The sequence below is a fragment of the Scophthalmus maximus genome, chromosome 4 (assembly GCF_022379125.1).
Source record: "Scophthalmus maximus strain ysfricsl-2021 chromosome 4, ASM2237912v1, whole genome shotgun sequence".
Classification (NCBI taxonomy): domain Eukaryota; kingdom Metazoa; phylum Chordata; class Actinopteri; order Pleuronectiformes; family Scophthalmidae; genus Scophthalmus; species Scophthalmus maximus.
The window spans coordinates 9107591-9125829 of record NC_061518.1 but is presented as its reverse complement, the minus strand read 5'-3'; the positions used below and the strand labels follow the sequence as shown (position 1 = coordinate 9125829).

The 18239-nt window shown below is 41.8% G+C and overlaps 2 protein-coding genes across 4 annotated transcripts in view; both read left to right on the top strand.

Moving 5' to 3' along the window:
• rasa3 (RAS p21 protein activator 3) overlaps positions 1-6606 on the top strand; it is a 34166-nt gene extending 27560 nt beyond the window's left edge. Inside the window, exons 19-24 of one of the 2 annotated variants that reach the window (XM_035628272.2) lie at positions 1137-1243; positions 1712-1794; positions 1906-2114; positions 2200-2303; positions 2407-2590; positions 2999-6606. In XM_035628272.2, the coding sequence (XP_035484165.1) occupies positions 1137-1243; positions 1712-1794; positions 1906-2114; positions 2200-2303; positions 2407-2590; positions 2999-3170 (859 nt within the window). In that variant the 3' untranslated portion in view covers positions 3171-6606. The remainder of the gene's footprint in view (positions 1-1136; positions 1244-1711; positions 1795-1905; positions 2115-2199; positions 2304-2406; positions 2591-2998) is intronic. The other variant, XM_035628273.2, reaches the window with a different exon arrangement.
• Positions 6607-7931: 1325 nt separating this feature from the next.
• On the top strand, positions 7932-17754 carry pros1 (protein S). Of its 2 annotated transcripts, XM_035628040.2 has the most exons (14): positions 7932-8392; positions 9180-9343; positions 10153-10177; positions 10277-10360; positions 10485-10607; positions 10743-10868; positions 12563-12691; positions 12800-13040; positions 13512-13698; positions 13883-14059; positions 14200-14368; positions 14956-15092; positions 15217-15445; positions 16643-17754. In XM_035628040.2, the coding sequence occupies exons 1-14, from the start codon at positions 8314-8316 to the stop codon at positions 16828-16830; spliced, it is 2058 nt and encodes a 685-aa protein (XP_035483933.1). In that variant the 5' UTR covers positions 7932-8313; the 3' UTR covers positions 16831-17754. The 2 variants fall into 2 exon arrangements, with proteins under 2 accessions (XP_035483933.1, XP_035483934.1); XM_035628041.2 differs by lacking the exons at positions 15217-15445; positions 16643-17754 and having other exon boundaries at positions 8257-8392; positions 14200-14372; positions 14956-15093.
• Positions 17755-18239: the final 485 nt, after the last annotated feature.

Sequence of the window (18239 nt, the reverse complement as noted above, 5' to 3'; positions counted from 1 at the left end):
CTCACAATAAAGAGGGTTGATGGGAAAGGGTCAAAAGGCACAAAGGGCAGGTAAGAGCTTCTCTATATAAAGGCTTTGCCCTCGTGACCCCCTGTGTGTGCACTGTAACCCCCCTCCAAACCAAACCGGACATTTTCTCCCCCACCAACATCATGCGCTACTGTAGATGTTGCTGCACTTCACTTTATATCTGGCCTATATACATACATAAGCAACTTTATTACACTGTGACACTGTGGCAGTGGACTGATGCATGCAGTGACTAGAATGGTATAAAGTAAAGTGTAAACTTTTAAGCCTGCTTACTGTAGGGGGCGTCAGTAGTGCTCGTAGCCCTTCTTGCTCTTCGCAATGCCAGACATGCTTGGTGTGACAGTGATAGCAGGGGTTGGTTACTGTACAAACATTTTTAGGATTTCATATGTGCCCGCATCGTGACCCTCAATACCCTCTGTCCAGACTGTGACCATATCACTACCCTACACAAGAGAGTTTCCAGCACAGCGGCAGTCAGACGTTATGGCAGATTGTGAAACCAGCACGTTGTTTGGCTCAGTCGTGTGTGAAGAGTAAGAGTTTATCTGTGGGAGAGTAGTAACTTTGGTCTTTATATCCCTGGAACTTACGGTGGCCCTCAAACTCTAAAACAAAGACATCCTGGTGTTTACTCTTCTTTGAAGGACTATGTTGGTGGTTTTACATGTTTTAGTACCAAATATTGAAATAAAATTAACTAACGGACATCTGAAACTTCCTTGACACAGCAAAACCTTTATAGTGGACTTTCACATGTATTAATTTATGTTTGTATGTATTTATGCAAACCAATAGCGTCCATAACATCCATAATCTGTTGATTATTTTGCTTGAAAATAGTGACACACACGGCTGATTATTTTAAGCTCTTGTCTCTTGCATCAAAAATAATTGCATGGACTCAAAGGGTCAGGACCATAACCACATGACACGATAATATAACCTTGATGTAAAAATACACATGACATAAGTTGTTTAGTGTTATTAATTGGCTGTGTCAAGTTTCTGCAATTATTAAGATATTTTGTCAAATATTTTATGAAAAATTAGCTCATCTGTCAAAGTTTTCAGTGGTATTTCTCTCACCCCTTGTTGTTCAGATTTATGATCAAGAGGGCACAGGGGAGAAACCGGTTTGGAATGAAGAACTTCAAAAAGAGATGGTTTCGCCTCACCAACCATGAGTTTACCTACCACAAAACGAAAGGTATGTTTTAAAGTTTCTCCAGGATCTCCTCAATGTTTCCACATCTGTATATATCAATGTAAGTGTTTAGATGAGAATCAGGAAGAAGAATCTGCTGAATGTACATTTAGACCATCTGCATTATTCTTCCATCCGTTATTTAAGCTGCTTCCAGACATGCACTTGAAGTTCGGACATTTTCCTGAATTTTTGCAGTGTATGTGAGAAATAAAATATCCACAAATTTTTCCCCGTGAGAATACAGCAGGAAAATTTGAAAAGATTCAAGGAGAGCGTGTGGGTGCTACACTCAGGCGCCGTCCCTCACCGGAATGCTCTGGAAATGTTCCTGCGGTTGTGAACTCATCCGACTGGGACATCTTCATATGTGAAAGACCAACTCCGCAAAATGTCCGGACCCAATTTTCTGCCTGAAAACATCTTTAGTTGACATTTGCCATGTCTGATGTATTTCCTTTTTGACTCCAGGTGAGGGAGCTCTGTGCAGCATTCCCATTGAAAACATCCTGGCTGTGGAGCGCCTGGAGGAGGAGTCTTTCAAGATGAAAAATGTAAGGACCCCACACACCAAGTCCAAGTTTTTGTAGGGTTGAATATTTGGCCATCTCTCCTACAAGTATTTAGATTCCTCCCTCACCTACTTTCCAATTTCCCTCCTCCAGATGTTCCAGGTTATTCAGCCAGAGCGGGCACTCTACATCCAGGCCAACAACTGTGTTGAGGCGCGCGACTGGATCGACATCCTGACAAAAGTCAGCCAGTGCAACCGCAAGCGCCTGAGCACCTACCATCCTTCAGCCTACCTCAATGGCCACTGGCTCTGCTGCAAGCTGTCAGCAGACGCAGCCCCTGGGTGTACGCCATGCACTGGGTACGTGCGCTTCTTCACATCGGTTCTTTTCCTTTGTTTCCGCTCTCTTGCTCTCATTTTTTAACTGTACCCCCTGCATTTTCAGGGGCCTCCCGGCAAACATCCAGCTGGACGTAGATGGAGACAGAGAGACTGAGAGGATTTATTCCCTGTTCAGCACGTACATGACCAAACTGATCAAGATGCAAGGTGTGCATGTGGCTGATCACAAATGTTCCATGAGCGCGATCGTGTTCTCTCAGTGTCCCTTTTGTGTTCGGCCTCTGACTCCACTGCCTGTTTTCCCCTGCAGAGGCCTGTGGCAGTAAGTCTGTGTACGACGGGCCAGAACAGGAGGAGTACTCCAGCTTCGTCATCGACGACCCCCAGGAGACCTACAAAACCCTGAAGCTGATCGTTTCAGCTGTGCAGACTTTGGAGCAGCAGCACACCAAGTACAAACGGGACAAGTTCAAGAAGACAAAGATAGGCAGCCAGTATGTGCTTTGCTGTTTATTTCTGCTTGTTGCTCTGATTATCTTTGTTATAAACTACTGATACCACATATATAATGCAACCGGGGCTGAGCACTGCTTTACAGTAGGTGTCTAACTGTACGATCTATTTCAACACCGAGCAACCAGCAGGTGGTGCAGTGGTACAGTCCGAAATGGCCTTTGATTAATTTAACACATGTAGAGTATGTTGTGAATTTGAATGTTAAATTCAGCTCAGCTAACATTTCAAATAACAACATAATTATAACTTTAACCACTGCTGTGAGCTGTTTCCTGGATGTTCCAGGTAAACACATTAGCTATTGGTTTGAACCTGTGTGGATATTTTTTCCTCCTGTGCTCGATTTTTTGTCTCGTACGATTATTCTGCCAACTAATAAACGCCAGGTTTCTCTTTGCTTCCACAGGGAGCACCCAATTGGAGACAAAAGTTTTCAGTGCTACATCCGCCAGCAGTCTGAGAGCTCCACCTACTCGATCTAGCCAGGGCCCTGTATACTGTTTCTACGATGCCCAGAACCAGCATATTTTTCATTACTGCAAAGAAAATCCACCGTAACAATGCTCCGGATCAGACATTGATTTTAAAGTTTTTATTTCTCCTTAAAACAAGGTATAAAAAAAAGTCATCAAAGCAGAGTATCCATGCTTGAAACGATATTTTTATTGTCATCATGTTTCCAGAAGCAGATGATGAGCTGGTTGGGAAACAAGTATCACCTGATTTGTTCGAGTGCAAGAAAATGAGAGTTTTAGGACCCACTGCCAGACTGAACCAGCTGTGTGGATGGACTTTTTTGCAGCGTCTCATGGTGCATCACTCCAAATTCGGAGAACCAGACCTCAGATCAGCAAGAGTGGAACAGTTGTGGAGGGAAGGAGGTATACGGCGGAGGAAGATAATCACACCGTGCGGCTATTCGAGTCTCCTCTCTGTGATGTGACGAGAGAACGAACAAACGTTTTCACTGGACAGTTTTGACAGTGACCAACACGCACTTTAATCGTCTCCAAATGTGTGGATGAACAAGCCTCGCAGCACACTTTCAAAAAGCTTATTTTATCTGTTTGGTTTGTTTTTGGTTATTTTAAAGGTTGTTGAAATGTTCCATTGTATTTCACATCTGACAGACCAAACTCTAGAAGGAAAGGACTGTGATTTAAATCCCTTTGGGGGTTGTTGTTGTTGTTGTTGTTGTTGTTGTTGTTGTTGTTGTTATTGTTTTTTTTATTTTAGAATTTTCTTTTAACTTTGTCCCCAAGCTCCTCAGGAAGGCTGTGAAGGTCAAGAGAACACAAGAAGGGATTATCTGGACCAAGCACGGCCCGAAAAAGACTTGATGTTAGGCTATCACAAATCACTCCACGGGCAATTTTATCCCTCATTTTTAATCCTCATCATCAACGTGCGAACAGATGTATAGGTTGAAAACATCACGTTTCATTTGAAGCCTCGTTCTTTTTGTGGTTATACTGTAAATCGTTCCCTGTTTGACCAGTACCCGGGTTCATGGAATAGCTTTGTTTTGGAGATGTTTGTTTCTGCTTACACTGAGTATGGCAAACCCAAGGTTGCCTTTTTTTGTATCACTGTGTGCTGATTGAAAGGAAGGTAATAGGTTTATGGATGTCAAGTTGCAGCTTCACTTTAAAGTACGGAAAAATACACTGATCAGCTGAACTCCATCTACGAACAAAAAAAATGTAATCATGTCCAAGTTTAAAACCAGTTTCTGTTAATATCAGAGAATATTACCCCACCAGGTAAAAATGTGTTGTGGGCCCGTTAACTTCCACAATTTGTGAATTTGTGCTTAAACCATGTAACCACAATTTAAACCCAAATAATAATGTGTTTATAGTAAACACTCAGTGTATAATGCAATTCAGTACGACAGTTCTGCAGCAAATTCTGCCTTTACGAATGTTACAATGTTCTGTTTTTCTTGACATCGTCTGGAATCCATAAGTTTAATGATATGTTTATTGTTGAGGATATAGTTAACGGTGTTGTACTGGACTGCATTATATTGAGAGTTGCTTCTAACGTTTTTGTCCTTTTTATTTACAAATATGAGCAAGGTAGAATATAAGAAACACCTGAATATTGCCCAACTGCCACATGCTGAACCAGGAGTCTCTTGACCCCTGTAGGTCTGAGGCCTTTGGGCAGTTTCCCGTTTTCCACAACCTGTAATATAAGCAACTATTACAGGTACATATGTACGGAGAAGATTTTATATTTTGCTGCTTTTAAGAGGTGCTGATACTTGCTTCCTGACATCCAGTGAATAGGCTCAGATAATAATATTCAACACGTCCTGAAAACTGCACGCAGACGTGATCAAGGCGTGTGTTTGTTTCCCTCTGTGTAAGTAGAAAAAGCCAAACGATCCCTTCAACTATCACAACTAACTGTGATAGCCCAGCTTATTAACACTGGTGGGTTTTTAGCTTCACTTCTAATTAATTCATATACCAAGATTTTTAACCAGTCTTGTCTCAAGTTATGATGGTGATATGGATAGTGTGTTACTGATTGTGTTGCCCAGTTGGCTGCCTAATGATGTAGTTCTGTTTAGTGCGTTAGCTCCGTCTTACTTTGGAAAAAGCTGCCCCCCGTAGTTCAAAACCTATTTATATGCATTCCTCTGAGAAACTGCCTGCTGTGAATCTTACTGGTCAGCGGCCCAGGATCTGTTGACGGTACAGGATTTATTGTTGTTAACCAGTTGTGTTGTGTTGTTTCACGCTTCCCAAAGGCAACCGCTCTCATTGGCGTCCATATCCATGAGCACTCACTCTCGCCAAACCTGTGCATGAGAAGTTCAGCTGCAGCCACTGGGTCGGTGGCCTCCACAGACATTTCTGTGCGACCAGGTGGCTACAGACCACAGACAAATTTTTTGTATTTTCCAAAACGAATTACCTGGTTATGTAGCCCCATGGGTGTTGCGGTGGTCACAGGTGCCCAAACAGTGCCAGTCATCACTTTTCTAAAATAATTATTTTTGAAAAACAAACAAAAAAAATATATCATTGTTTTTTTTTTTTATATCTCCAAACCTATAACTGTTTTAAAAATGGACAGCAATTATTCAGATGACATCTTTTTCTTTGTCGATTATGTCGATCTACGAACTGTAAGGAAAGTTTGCAACTATTTGACTCTGTTTTCTATCTTTGTCTTGTCATACAAAAATCTTGCTGCGTGTCTGAATTTAATAACTGAAGTGTGTGTGCGTGCGTGCGTGTGGTATATGCATGTGTGTGTGCGTGAACACGAGTGACTGATATGAAGGGTTGTATTGCCAATTGAATTAACCCAGTGTTACAGGTCTTGTAATTTTACTAGAGACTCTAGTAGCACTGTGGAACCTGTCATTCTACTTTGGCCTAAAGTTTCTCCTCTTGTATAGAACCACTGATCCGTTTCAAGAAATATTTGCCAATTTATTCTCCCAGGACATTTTATACATGTAACACAGTAATAACATTGATGAAACATTAAGAGAGCAGCGTTGCTTTAACCTCTGAACTATGGTCAGTGTGTATTTCCACCACTCGCTAACCACCAAACGGCTCTGTCTCTCATCACCTAACTCGATGATCATATTTATTTTCGTTTTTAGCAAAACCTTCCCAGAAACATCAGCTGAGTTGGTGGGTGTAATGGCAGTTACAGTAATAGGAACTCCTCCAGCCCCCCGGAGCCTACACAGGAATGACTTATGCAATAATTGTCTTTCAGCATGCAATAATATTAACAACCCCTCATCAAATTATCACAAATTAACAGCGCACATCTGCTGACCTTTCGCAGTGAAATGTCTCTTCGGATAAACACATTATAAAGGGAGAACAGTGTATTTTGTACAAATATTTTAAAAGTATTAAAATAAGCCTGTTATTTGTGTACATAAAAAAGCTGAATGAATGGTGAAAATGTGATGTGTTTTTCCTGAGTAACTAAATGAAACCAATATTAATGCAAATGTTGTTGTGTCTGTCATTTGTTAAAAAAAAAAAATCTGTCAGATGATCGGCAACTGCTGCATTTCCTGAAGGTTGTGTAAATTATTGGATAATGACGTTTTTTAGGTATCTTATATGAATCAACGAATCCAGATGTTTTTCCACATCATACATTTTAATATAACAGCAGGAACATCACACATGACATTAATTAATGTGCACATTCATGATGTGGTTTCTTTGGACATCTAATGTTCTGTGTAATCCATGTTTGAAATTCATAAAGCTGAAAGACTTCAAGCTGTCGGCTTGTGATCTGATCACACAGGACACACGTTGGTGCCAAGTATGAACAGCTGCCGAAGGCACAGAGACGCAAAACAACCACAAAGAGAAACCAAATGACTACAGAGACGCAAAACGGCAACAGAACCGGTGCAAAATGACTTAACGACAAATACTGACCAAAGACAAAGTCTGGGGTGGTCAGGGGGGCTTTTGCCTGTCTGTGGCTAAAGGCCCATTTTCCTTACTCTGTCCATGGGCGGACGGCACTGGTGCCTTCATCCCAGAAGCAGGGAGTTGATATAGCTCCAATTTTGAGTTAAGATACTACTGGGAAACGCAAAAGCAACGTCATTATCCTGACAGTATCACAGATGGCTTTATATGTCATGAGCCCTGAACTTCAGCCATTGTGACCTCACCTGCACTTAAAAAAAAAATATTAATACATATCTTTAGTCATGACATTTCGTCATGTCTTCTTAAGTCTCGGTGCGTTATTTTACCTTTCTCTGCCCAGAGACCCATTTTCCTAAGGAAGAGTATCAGGGCCAGTCATAAGAAGAAAAAAATGAGGGGGAAGATTATTATTATTATTTTTTTACTTGTGTCAACTTGTGTCCTGACTCGAATCTTTATTGTCCAAATAAATAAAAAATACCCCCCCCCCCTCCCCCCTCATTAATATTTTTTTTTCTTTTCTTATGCCTGGCCCTAATCCTCTTCCGTATTTTCCTTACTCCGCTGTCACCTCTGGTTTTTTAATGTGGAGTGATTTACCAGATGCAGGAAGTTGTTGTTACAGCTCCAACTTTAAATCGAGTTACTATTAAGTAGAACAAAACCATTTGATGTGATGTGTTGTTTGACCAGAGAACAAGCAACGTCCCCTCTGGTGTTGTCCGTCGCCTAGAAACAGCTCACTGTTGGCTGCACGTCACGAGGTCACGAGGCCCGTAACCTCGGCTCGGCTCGGCTCGGCTCGGCTCGGCGACCCGCTTTAGGGGATACGCAGCAAAATGATGCTGCCTTCACGTGGTATCGGAAGTATGGGGAGGGGGGGGGTTCAAGCGACCGGGACGCGCGGAGATGAATTTTACATCCTCGAATCATTTGTTCTCACGTGTGTGTGTGAGAGAGAGAGATTTACCAGAACTCTTCTCCTGTCGTATGTTTCGTTTTGAGAAACCAACTTTCCGCACGAGTTCGACCCAGGTGTCAGCCACCGCTCGTCCGACCGCTCTCAACGGCCACACTTGTCGGCGCGCGTGAATGCGATAGCCCCCCTCCTCCCCCCTCCCTCCAAAAACACTTTCGGGAATAATACGGTTTTTCTTTACCCCCCCTCCTCTCTCTCTCTCTCTCTCTCACGGACCTGCCCCCAGCCAGTCTCTCCTCACCCCAGAGACGGACCGTGGCCTAGCGGGAAGAACGGCTCGACTATGTGGAGACGGAAGCGGGCACTGGGGGAATCCTTGGCTCGCCTCGCTCTGCTGCTGACGCTCGTCGATGCGCATCGATGTAAGTGTGGGGGTTTTTTTTCCGCGTTGTTGTGTTTTTCTACACAACGATCCCACGTAGTTAATCCGCGAAATCGGCGGGTCTCGGTCTCGACCCTCGTCCCGCAGACTCTCCGTTTCGGGACCGTTGTGACCCAGTTGGAAACAGTTTTAAAAAGTCTTTTTTTTTCCCAGCAAACGCTGAAGGGGTCGTGACTCTCGTCTGACAAGGCTCGGATAACACGAGCTGCTCGTAACAACAACTGAGGGATCATTTCTGGGAAATAACGGTTTCGCAATTTTTTTTTCTCCCCCCCTCCAGGCCAATTCATACAAGAGTAATTAGGTCGTGTCCAGTCCAGTGTGTGTGTGTGTGTGTGTGTCCATGCAGGCTGCAGCCACATCAGCCATCTGTCATGAGGGAACTTATTATGGACTTGAATTCCTGCTGGGATCAGTCATGTGTTGTTATCATGTCGCCTGTATTAACCACACGTGTGAGAGGAGTAGTGACGTGCACTGTGTCATTACAAAAAGTAATGTGCAGTGGGTTAATAATATTATCATTATTGTTATTAATGCGTACATATATACATATATATACATATGTATATATATATGCATGTGTGTGTGTATATATATATATGTGTATATATATGTATTTCACAGAAATATACTATACATGGAATGGTAGTAAATAAAGAGTATTACATTAAAGATGGTTATTATGGTTATTATGGGTATGTTATTTAACCGTGTGTGTGTGTGTGTGTGTGTGTGTTTTATATGTATGTGTGTCCATGCAACAGCCCCGGTCCTGAGGCAGAACACAGCCTCCCAGTTCCTGAGCAGGCACAGGAGGGCCAACTCTCTGTTCGAGGAGAGCAAGAAGGGCAACCTGGAGCGGGAGTGCGTGGAGGAGCTGTGCAACAAGGAGGAGGCCAGGGAGATCTTCGAGAACCAGCCGGAGACGGTAAGGAGAGCAGCGAAACCCCTGATCCTCCTATCAGACCTCCACATCGCTTCAACGGCAGGTCGAGTAGTGAATGAAGTGGATAAAGAAAAAGCATATGGGACGCTGATGAGACAGAAGAAGATGTGAAATCTCAGAGATGAATTAAGCAGTGTGAGCTTAGAAAGTGCAAGCAAGAGATCAGACTAGGGCTTTAGCTAAATTAATCTTCTGATAGTTGGTCTATAACCTCTCAGAAAATCAACAAAAAAAAGCCAATTTCACTTTCCCTCAGCTCGGACTAACCTCTTCAAATTTTTCATTATTTTGTCTGACACAAATATATATTACATTGACTTAACAGAGGTTTCGGAAAGTCGGACGAGTTTTACATTTTAAAAGTCGAAAGTTAGCTTTCCCTGCATAATAACAATTTATATCAATATCGAATAGCTTTCTTTCAATTGATTCATCATGTCAGCTGTATCTTTAAAAACATTCAAATTTCAAAAAGTAAAAAGTTGAAAAAGTAAAGTAACATGCTGATCGAGCCCGATGATTAACTGAAATTTTGATTTGAGCTGGTGTATTGATTCAGAGCACAGCGACACTCTCTGCATGCTATATCTTTAAAAACATTCAAATTTCAAAAAGTAAAAATTTGAAAAAGTAAAGTAACATGCTGATCGAGCCCGATGATTAACTGAAATTTTGATTTGAGCTGGTGTATTGATTCAGAGCACAGCGACACTCTCTGCATGTGGTCTTATTGTTAAATGTGAATTTTAAAACCTTTTGGAATCTCCATTTATTTCTGGTGTTTTTCCCAGGAATACTTCTATCCCAGATATGTTGGTAAGTTTGTAGAATTTCCTTTGTGCCCTAATATGTTGATGGTACAATTTTTTTGGTTTTGCTACTGCCAATCCTGACAAACTCCACCCTCTGTTGCAGTGTGTCTGGGTTCACACCGTGTCGGCATTAACAACCAGAATTCAGATTCTGCCATCCCATCGGACCTTCGCACCTGTGTGAAGGGTGAGGGGCCTCACTGAGGCTCTCTTTTCTGTTATTTAATCACTGAGAGTTTCAGCAGTGAAATGTTTTACATCCTCTGTGTGTGAGTGTGTGTGTTCGACTAAAACTGTTTGTGGCATGGCAGAGATCAGTAACCAGTGCACACCATTTCCATGCTACAAGGAGGGTTCGGAGCGCTGCGTGGACGGCCAGGCCTCCTTCACATGTGTATGTAAGCCCGGCTGGAAGGGGGCGCGCTGCGAGGACGGTGAGTCCTGACATGTAAATTGGGATTTTATACTTTTTAGTGGCGCAAAGACATCCTGTTTTAATATTTCATACTTAAAATCAGACCGAAAACTGTTAAATTTAGCAGTTTTTTTGTGATGTGTTTACCTGTTAGACATCGATGAGTGTTCAGATCATGAATTTCCAGCGGGATGCAATCAAAGATGTATCAACTTCCCCGGCAGTTTCCGCTGCATGTGTGAAGAGGGCTACTTCATCAATGACAAAATCAACTGCGTGGGTAAGACTTCGTTCATCTTAGTTGCAGCTGAAGTGTTGTAATGTTAAATGTTTCAGTCACACCAAAAGACTGAAAGATTCCGTTTGAATCTACTTTTCCCGTGCGTCTTAATTCCTTATGTTACACATATAAAGACATCCAGCTATTTTACTGTCCGTATGGAAGAGAAACATATAGTCCTACTAAGCAGCTGAGAAAACACAGACGTGTCTCTATGGTGTATTATTCTTTTTGATAACTTCTTATTTTATTTTTTCATATGGACGGTGGGACCCCGCACACCTCATAACAAGACTTTGTTCTCCCAGCTGTTGTCCACAGGGCCCGGAGCATTTGTTATTTCTAAAACTGACCAGATTTGACCTCTTCTGGAACAGAAAGTGAAAATCTTTTAACATCTGAAATGACGTCCCTTGCTTCTTCTATGTAACTGAGCTATTTGCGCCAAGGCAGTAGTTTTTTTTCCATGTTTGCTGTTCCACATATCTGTCCTCTTTTGTGTTGAGTCAGTGTTTGTCTTTGAGTGAATTTAATGCTTGTTGAGTTCAAAGTCTTAACAAACATGGAGTGAGTCACTTTGGTAAATTTGTTTTCTCCAAATCGTTTTTAATAGGGTTTGGAGATTTACAAAATCCTGTAGATAGATTTGTGCATACATGTTATATTTAAATTGATAGGATTTAAGTGCAGAACACAGGAGCGGCAACAGGAATAGTTTTAAAGTGTTTAAAACTCTTAAACAGTATGAATGAATCAATACAGGGAACGTTCTCAGATTAGTGAATCCAACCAGTTCACTTCTCCGAGTCCAAGTCCAGTTGAGTGAGCATGATGACAGTGTGGCAGGCAGCAGTCCTTTACATTACATTCATTTAGCTGACACTTTTGTCCAAAGCGACTTACAATAAATGCATTCAACCATGAAGATATTACCCAAAAAGTGCAAGAATCATGCGAGCACAAAAAAAAGTATCAAATAGGCAGAGCGGCCTCAAGTGCTCCATTTTAGATTTTATTTATTTATATCTTTATTCTGTTTTAATGATTCATCGAATATGGTGCAGTCTCAACAGGTTAGTTTTCATTATCTCAAGGCACTTTACATCAGTAAGGTTGAGACTTCGCAATATCGCAGAGAAACTCCACAGTTTCCAAATCATATCCATATTGCCACTGTTCTTCAGTGGATTCAGGCTCAGGCTTTGTGTCTTCTGTAATCCCAGACTGACTCCATGATGTTGACATCAGGACATCAGGCTCTTTGTTTTCTCTTGTCACTGAAGATAGAACTACCATACTGTTTAGGGTCAGTGTCATGCTGCAGAATAACTCTTCTGAGTCCGATCAGACACTTCCCTGATGACATTTTGTGATGGATAAGGATCTAAACATCTGTAGCAGCTAAAACTTTTCCATAGCATTGTTTTAATGAAAGCACTAACTTCAGCGGTTCACTCCGTCCTTGAACCCACCACCAAGGAAGCGCTTGCAGCTGCACTGCATCAATGCACAGTGCTCATGTTACCCCCAAAAATATGTAGGTGTCTAAAAGTTGCAGGAAAGGAAAGACATCAATTTGCAGCTGCATTAGAGTTATTCTCCTTTTTTTAAAGGAATCCGCACTCAGATTTATCATAATACAAATTCTCACGAGACCATTTGCCCATTGTCCCTTTTAATTCTCTGTTTTCCAGATGTCGATGAATGTCTCATGTTTCCCAGCATCTGCGGAGAACCGGCTAAATGTGTCAACACGCCTGGCATGTACAAGTGCCAGTGTCCCTCGGGATTTAAATATAACTTCACTTCCAAAACCTGCAATGGTGAGACTTTCATTTATTGTTCCCGTCTTACCACCTAGAGTCTGACAGGTGACAAGGTGATTAACTAGAGATCCCTGCGTGTTCATGTTTCTTTTCCCGCCGTTGCAGATGTGGACGAGTGCGAGTCGAGTGTGTGTGACGGCACTTGTCTGAACACAGTGGGCAGCTATGCGTGTTACTGTGATGGCCGCCAGGGTCTTCATTTGGTGGACAATAAACGATACTGTGAAAGAATCCCTGTTTGTGTGGATCTTCATGACTACAAACACTCTGAGATGCTGTACCTGGGGGAGCAGTTTGCAGGCCTGCCTGTCATCTATCTGCGTTTCCGTCTGCCAGAGAACACAAAGTAAGTGTTTCTCTCACACACATTCACACACACACACACACACACACACATAAACACACACACACAAACTTGTTTTGTCTGGGAGGCCTTACATTAACTTGCTTTTTGTCCCCATAATTTAGCTCGCCACAACATGAGTAATACCTATACCACGCACTCTCACTCAAACACACACTCACTAGACTTGATGGTGAGATCTATAATTCATCCCAGTGAGTATCATTTATGCCTTTCTCAGTCACACGTGTTATTGTAGCGTGATAGCTTATCATTGACATAGGAAAGGGAAGTACAGAAGAGAAGTTTCAGAATTGCTGGATTAATCATAAGATGTGGTTGAAACAAAAAATCATGACAAAACTGGAATTCAAAAATTGGATGCTGTATTATTCTTAGTGAAAACAGGCTAAATCATTTGTATATACAATGCACTGTGTAAACTTATATGTGTCTGTCTCCGGTCTCTGTCAGGTTCGCAGCAGAGTTCGACTTCCGTACGTTCGACCCAGAGGGAGTTATTCTGTATGCTGAGTCCTCGCAGGATTCTTGGTTCATGTTGGGGCTGAGAGACGGTCGCATTGAAGTCCAGTTCAAAAACCAGCACACATTCAAGGTCACCAGTGGAGGAAAAGCCATAAATGATGGACAGTGGCATGTGGTAAGAAAGAGCAATTATTTCCCCACGTCCTCTGTCAAACCCCCTGTGGCTGATAAAGTGATAGCTAACGTGCTAATTGATATACAGAATCAATGTTAAGTGGAGTTGTGTTGTGGGAGCTGTGTGTTCTGGTGCTAAGTTAAGTGTTTTAAAAGCTCTGACAGGTGTCATGTGTACCACGCAGATCTCCGTGGATGAACTGGAGAGCAGCATCAGTGTGAAGATCAGCAAGGAAGCTGTAATGAGCATCAACAGCCCCGAGAGTCTCTTCACTTCAGTTAACGGCAAGCTGGAGACCACGGTCTACATCGCCGGTCTGCCCAACCACACTGACAACCGCACTGACCACATTATCAAACCTGTAAGCTGCTCATGCAGACATGATGGATTCTTTGTTTTCCTGTTACAACAGGAGTAAAATATATGCAAATGGTTGACTAAGACGCTGGACTTGAGACCAGAAATCCATACTGCTGCACCCTGTTTCCATCTGTGTGTCAGATCAACCCTCGACTTGACGGCTGCATCAGGGGATGGAACTTGATGAATCAGGGAGCATCTGGGGTGAAGGAGGTCATCCATGGGAAGAAGAGTAAACATTGCTTTGTGTTTGTGGAACAAGGTTCTTTCTTCACCGGTGCAGGACTGGCACACTTCAACATTGACTACAGTGAGTAAGTTATGTATATACTTAATTAATCCCAATGGGAAAATGTTTTCGCTGCATTCAATTCATCCCAATTACTTAAGAGCCCCAGTGCAGTGTTAAAGGATCAAATGTAGATTTGTGCACGGTGCTTTGATACAAAAGGCAACTGTTAACAAACACGGATGCATTTGGATGTGGGAGGAAACTGAAGCACTCGGAGGAAACATGTAAAAAAGCAGCGTAGCATTCCACACAGCAAGACTCCAGTTTGCTCCTGTAGATTTTGGACAAAGACATATTCTATGTAATAGCACAGACCCACACAGGTACTTTACAAAGTAGAGATATATGGTAGAGCAAGTTCCACGTGAGCTTATATTTCAGTGCATGTTCCATATATTCCATATAATTACATAATGATAGAATGTTTCATGGCTTTAAGAAGACAGACTTTCTTTAAATTTGCAACCATGTGACTTTGAGAAAAATCCAAACATATTTTCTTCTTAGTAAAGTTTGAATTATGGATTGGCATAGGACCTAGATTGTCCAACCTGACAAAATAAATTCATCTGTATTTCTCTGTGTGTATGGGTGTGTCTAACAAGGTGATTCTGGGAGCTGGAATGTGGACATAAAGATGAATATACGTCCGTCCAGCAGCACAGGTGTCCTCTTTGCTCTTGTCTACAACAACACAGTCCCACTGTCAGTCGCTGTGGTAACGAAGGGAGAGGGAGATGCTGTGAGTTTGTAGAAAAAACCTTTGTTGAAAATAAGCTCATATGTATCTATGTTTGACCTCACACATATACAAGCACAAATAAATATGATTAAACTTTGCGGTGTCACTGCCCTTCATTCTCCAGGACCTGCAAGTGTTCTTGGATGGTGTCTCTGTGGCAAGGCTGGACTCGCTGATGCTGTGCTACCCCGAGCGGTTGACAGTGCAGCTGAAAGTTACTCCTACAGAAATCCAGCTCTTGGGCAACTTTTCCACTGTTGCGTACATGGCGCCTGACGCCCTGCAGGAGGCACTGGAGCGCCTCAATACCACCATGCAGAACCCCATCAGTACATATATTGGCGGGATACCAGGTAAGTCAAAGCAGCAAGTACAAGTAACTAAACACAAAAGTAACACTTTGAAGAAAACTATGAGCAATGTTTATTAGCTACATTACTTTTTATGGTCACCATTGAAGGCTATTGTGGCCAGTGTGGGAGATCTTCTATCTAAGAGATATCCAATACTGGAAAAGTGTTCCAAATCGAAGATAAATGGAAATCCATTGGGTTATGGTCTGACAGCACACCTTTAGGTTGATCTCTACTGAATCTACAAAAGTGATAGTAGATGTACAGGTTTGTTAAGGTACTCCAAAACCACCAGTGCATGAAAAAAACAGAAAGCGAGTGGTTGCTGTTAGAAGCTGTAGTGTCCATGTTCAGTGTCTTAAATTGCTTCTGGCAATTCCTATCAACCTGTGCACCACAAGCTCCTGCTATCCAACTCATCGCACAGTTAAAACCATTGAGGAGGCAGAGTCAACAGTTCATTGCCTGTAAGGACCTTAAGCGCAGAGACTCACCAAAGGTGTTTTGCATTTTCAAATGGGAAAGAAACAAAATTCTAAAATGCGCAATGTAGGATTCAAATTAAATTTGAACTTGACTCAAATGAAAGCGAAATTCCAGCTAGGCAATATTTTTCCTGAAAAAGTGACCCAAAAGAACAATGCAATGGTGTGACAGGATGCTTTGACTTTTAGTGCAACTAGAGTTCCAAAACAGCATGGAAAAGTATGGAATTTGATTTTTAGTAATTTTAAGGTCTAGATAAGTATGGAAAAAAGAAAAGAGTATAGAAAAATATTTCCAGACTTAAGTTTCAACAGACATGAATGAGAATACTAACGATCCATCTCAATCTCTCTAGTCTAGTGAATCCTTTTCCCACGGTCAGTGATACACTACGTTGCCACAGCTACACAGTGTACCTGCCACAATTAATAGTGAAGGAACACCAAGATAAAACACCCGTGAATGTAATTGTTGAGTCCGGCTAAACCAGTGTGACATGATATTTCAAGACAAGGTTGTTCTCGGTCCTGTGGACAGGACATTTAACAAGAAATGGACATTTGCTGTCTTTACTCAAATGTTGTTCTTAATCTCCTTTGTGTTTATGTTATTGTTTACATTTTTTAAATTATTTTATACCATGTTATAACCTTGGTTTTACCATTCATCATTGTTGTCATTCTCACTGACAGTCACTCTCTCTCCCTTAAGACGATGTCCCGTTACCTGCCAACCCGGTGACGGCGTTTTACCATGGCTGCATGGACATCTCCGTCAACGGCCAGCAGCTGGACTTTGACGATGCTCTCAGCAAACACAACAGTATTAAGAGTCATTCCTGTCCTCCCGTCTCTGCGCCTGAAAGCCACCGTGACCCACCGCACCCACACAGAAAGTGACCTTAATTAACAGTCGCATCACATTAAAAAAAAACCTCACACTTTAGGCAGTGTCCCAAAGTGGCCACTTCTTGGGACATTTTGGAAGGAGAGATATATAGGGCAGAGGAGATTGGAGGGAGGAAGAGGATGAGAAAAAAGTGGTAAGGAGAGGAAATAGAGATAGACGGTTATAGTCATTTTTGTCGACTTTCTCAGATGGGTTTATTTTAAGCTTTGTCTCATTCTTTTCATCCATACAGTATTATTGCTCCTGTTCTGGGAGCATTTTCGTTCAGTTTTTGTGTTGTTATGTTTTTAGGAAGTCACAATGAAAGCTGGCTTACCAGTGAGCTACTCAGAAACTGGGTGGCTAGATGACGTAGTTGTCGCAGTTTGTTGCAATGAATGAAATTCTTTCCTGGAAGCTTTGAAAAAGAGCTGAGCTCTGTAATGCACATACCATGTGTTGAGCAAGAGATGGTTTTGCTTGTGTACTGTATAACCATAAACAAATGGTCACAGTGGACCAGGCTGTGAGACCACCTGCATCTTTTTTTCCTGCTTTTAAAACACGGTACTACTATCTCTAAATTCTCTTCAATTCTTGATTCGTGGAGGAAGACGTCCGGAGACAACCAGCTGAAATTGTGGTGGTTGGTTGTGCTGATGAAAACCACAGAGGAGAAAGCTGAGCCTCCAGGCTTTCGATCCAAATCTGTTGCATTTACTACTACTTATTAAATCACTGTCCCTTAGAAACATAGTTTATCATTCCCATTGTTCCCAGAACAAGGGTTGTCACCAGATGTATACACCTGTTAAAACTTTTGTCTTCTTCTATTTCTGTCCTCATCCTCAGGGTTCTGTCACCTTGTACATAAAACAGGCCATTTAATATATAACTAAAATGTAGTTTGTTTAAATAAAACCATATCGAAGCAATCTATATCATATTTTTTATACTGTTGCATTTCAATACTGCATTTTTCTATTCTCTCGCCATTTCTGTAGAGAGACAGATGACAAATAATACTTTCATTCAATTTTACTTTATAATACCACATGATATAAAAAACTTTTATTGTTGGCAACATCACATCCAAGCATTTTTGGGAATTTTTTTTTTGGAATATGCAATTCAGTGAATAATTCTTATAAACCAGTCAATGTTAAACTTAAGTTTTTTTTACTTATCTGGCAGCATCTGGTGGTAAAGTTGCAAACCGCAACCAACTGAGCATCTGACAGGGGACACAATGGTGGCGCACCAATAATTTAATTTCCGGTTTCCGGCAGCGCTGGAAATTCAACGCAAATCCGACATATACTGGACCATTTCTGTGCAACAACCTTATTCAACACGACGTAGCAAACATGGCGACTCACACGGTGGTCGGGTCCACCTCGTAACTATATTTAACTCATTC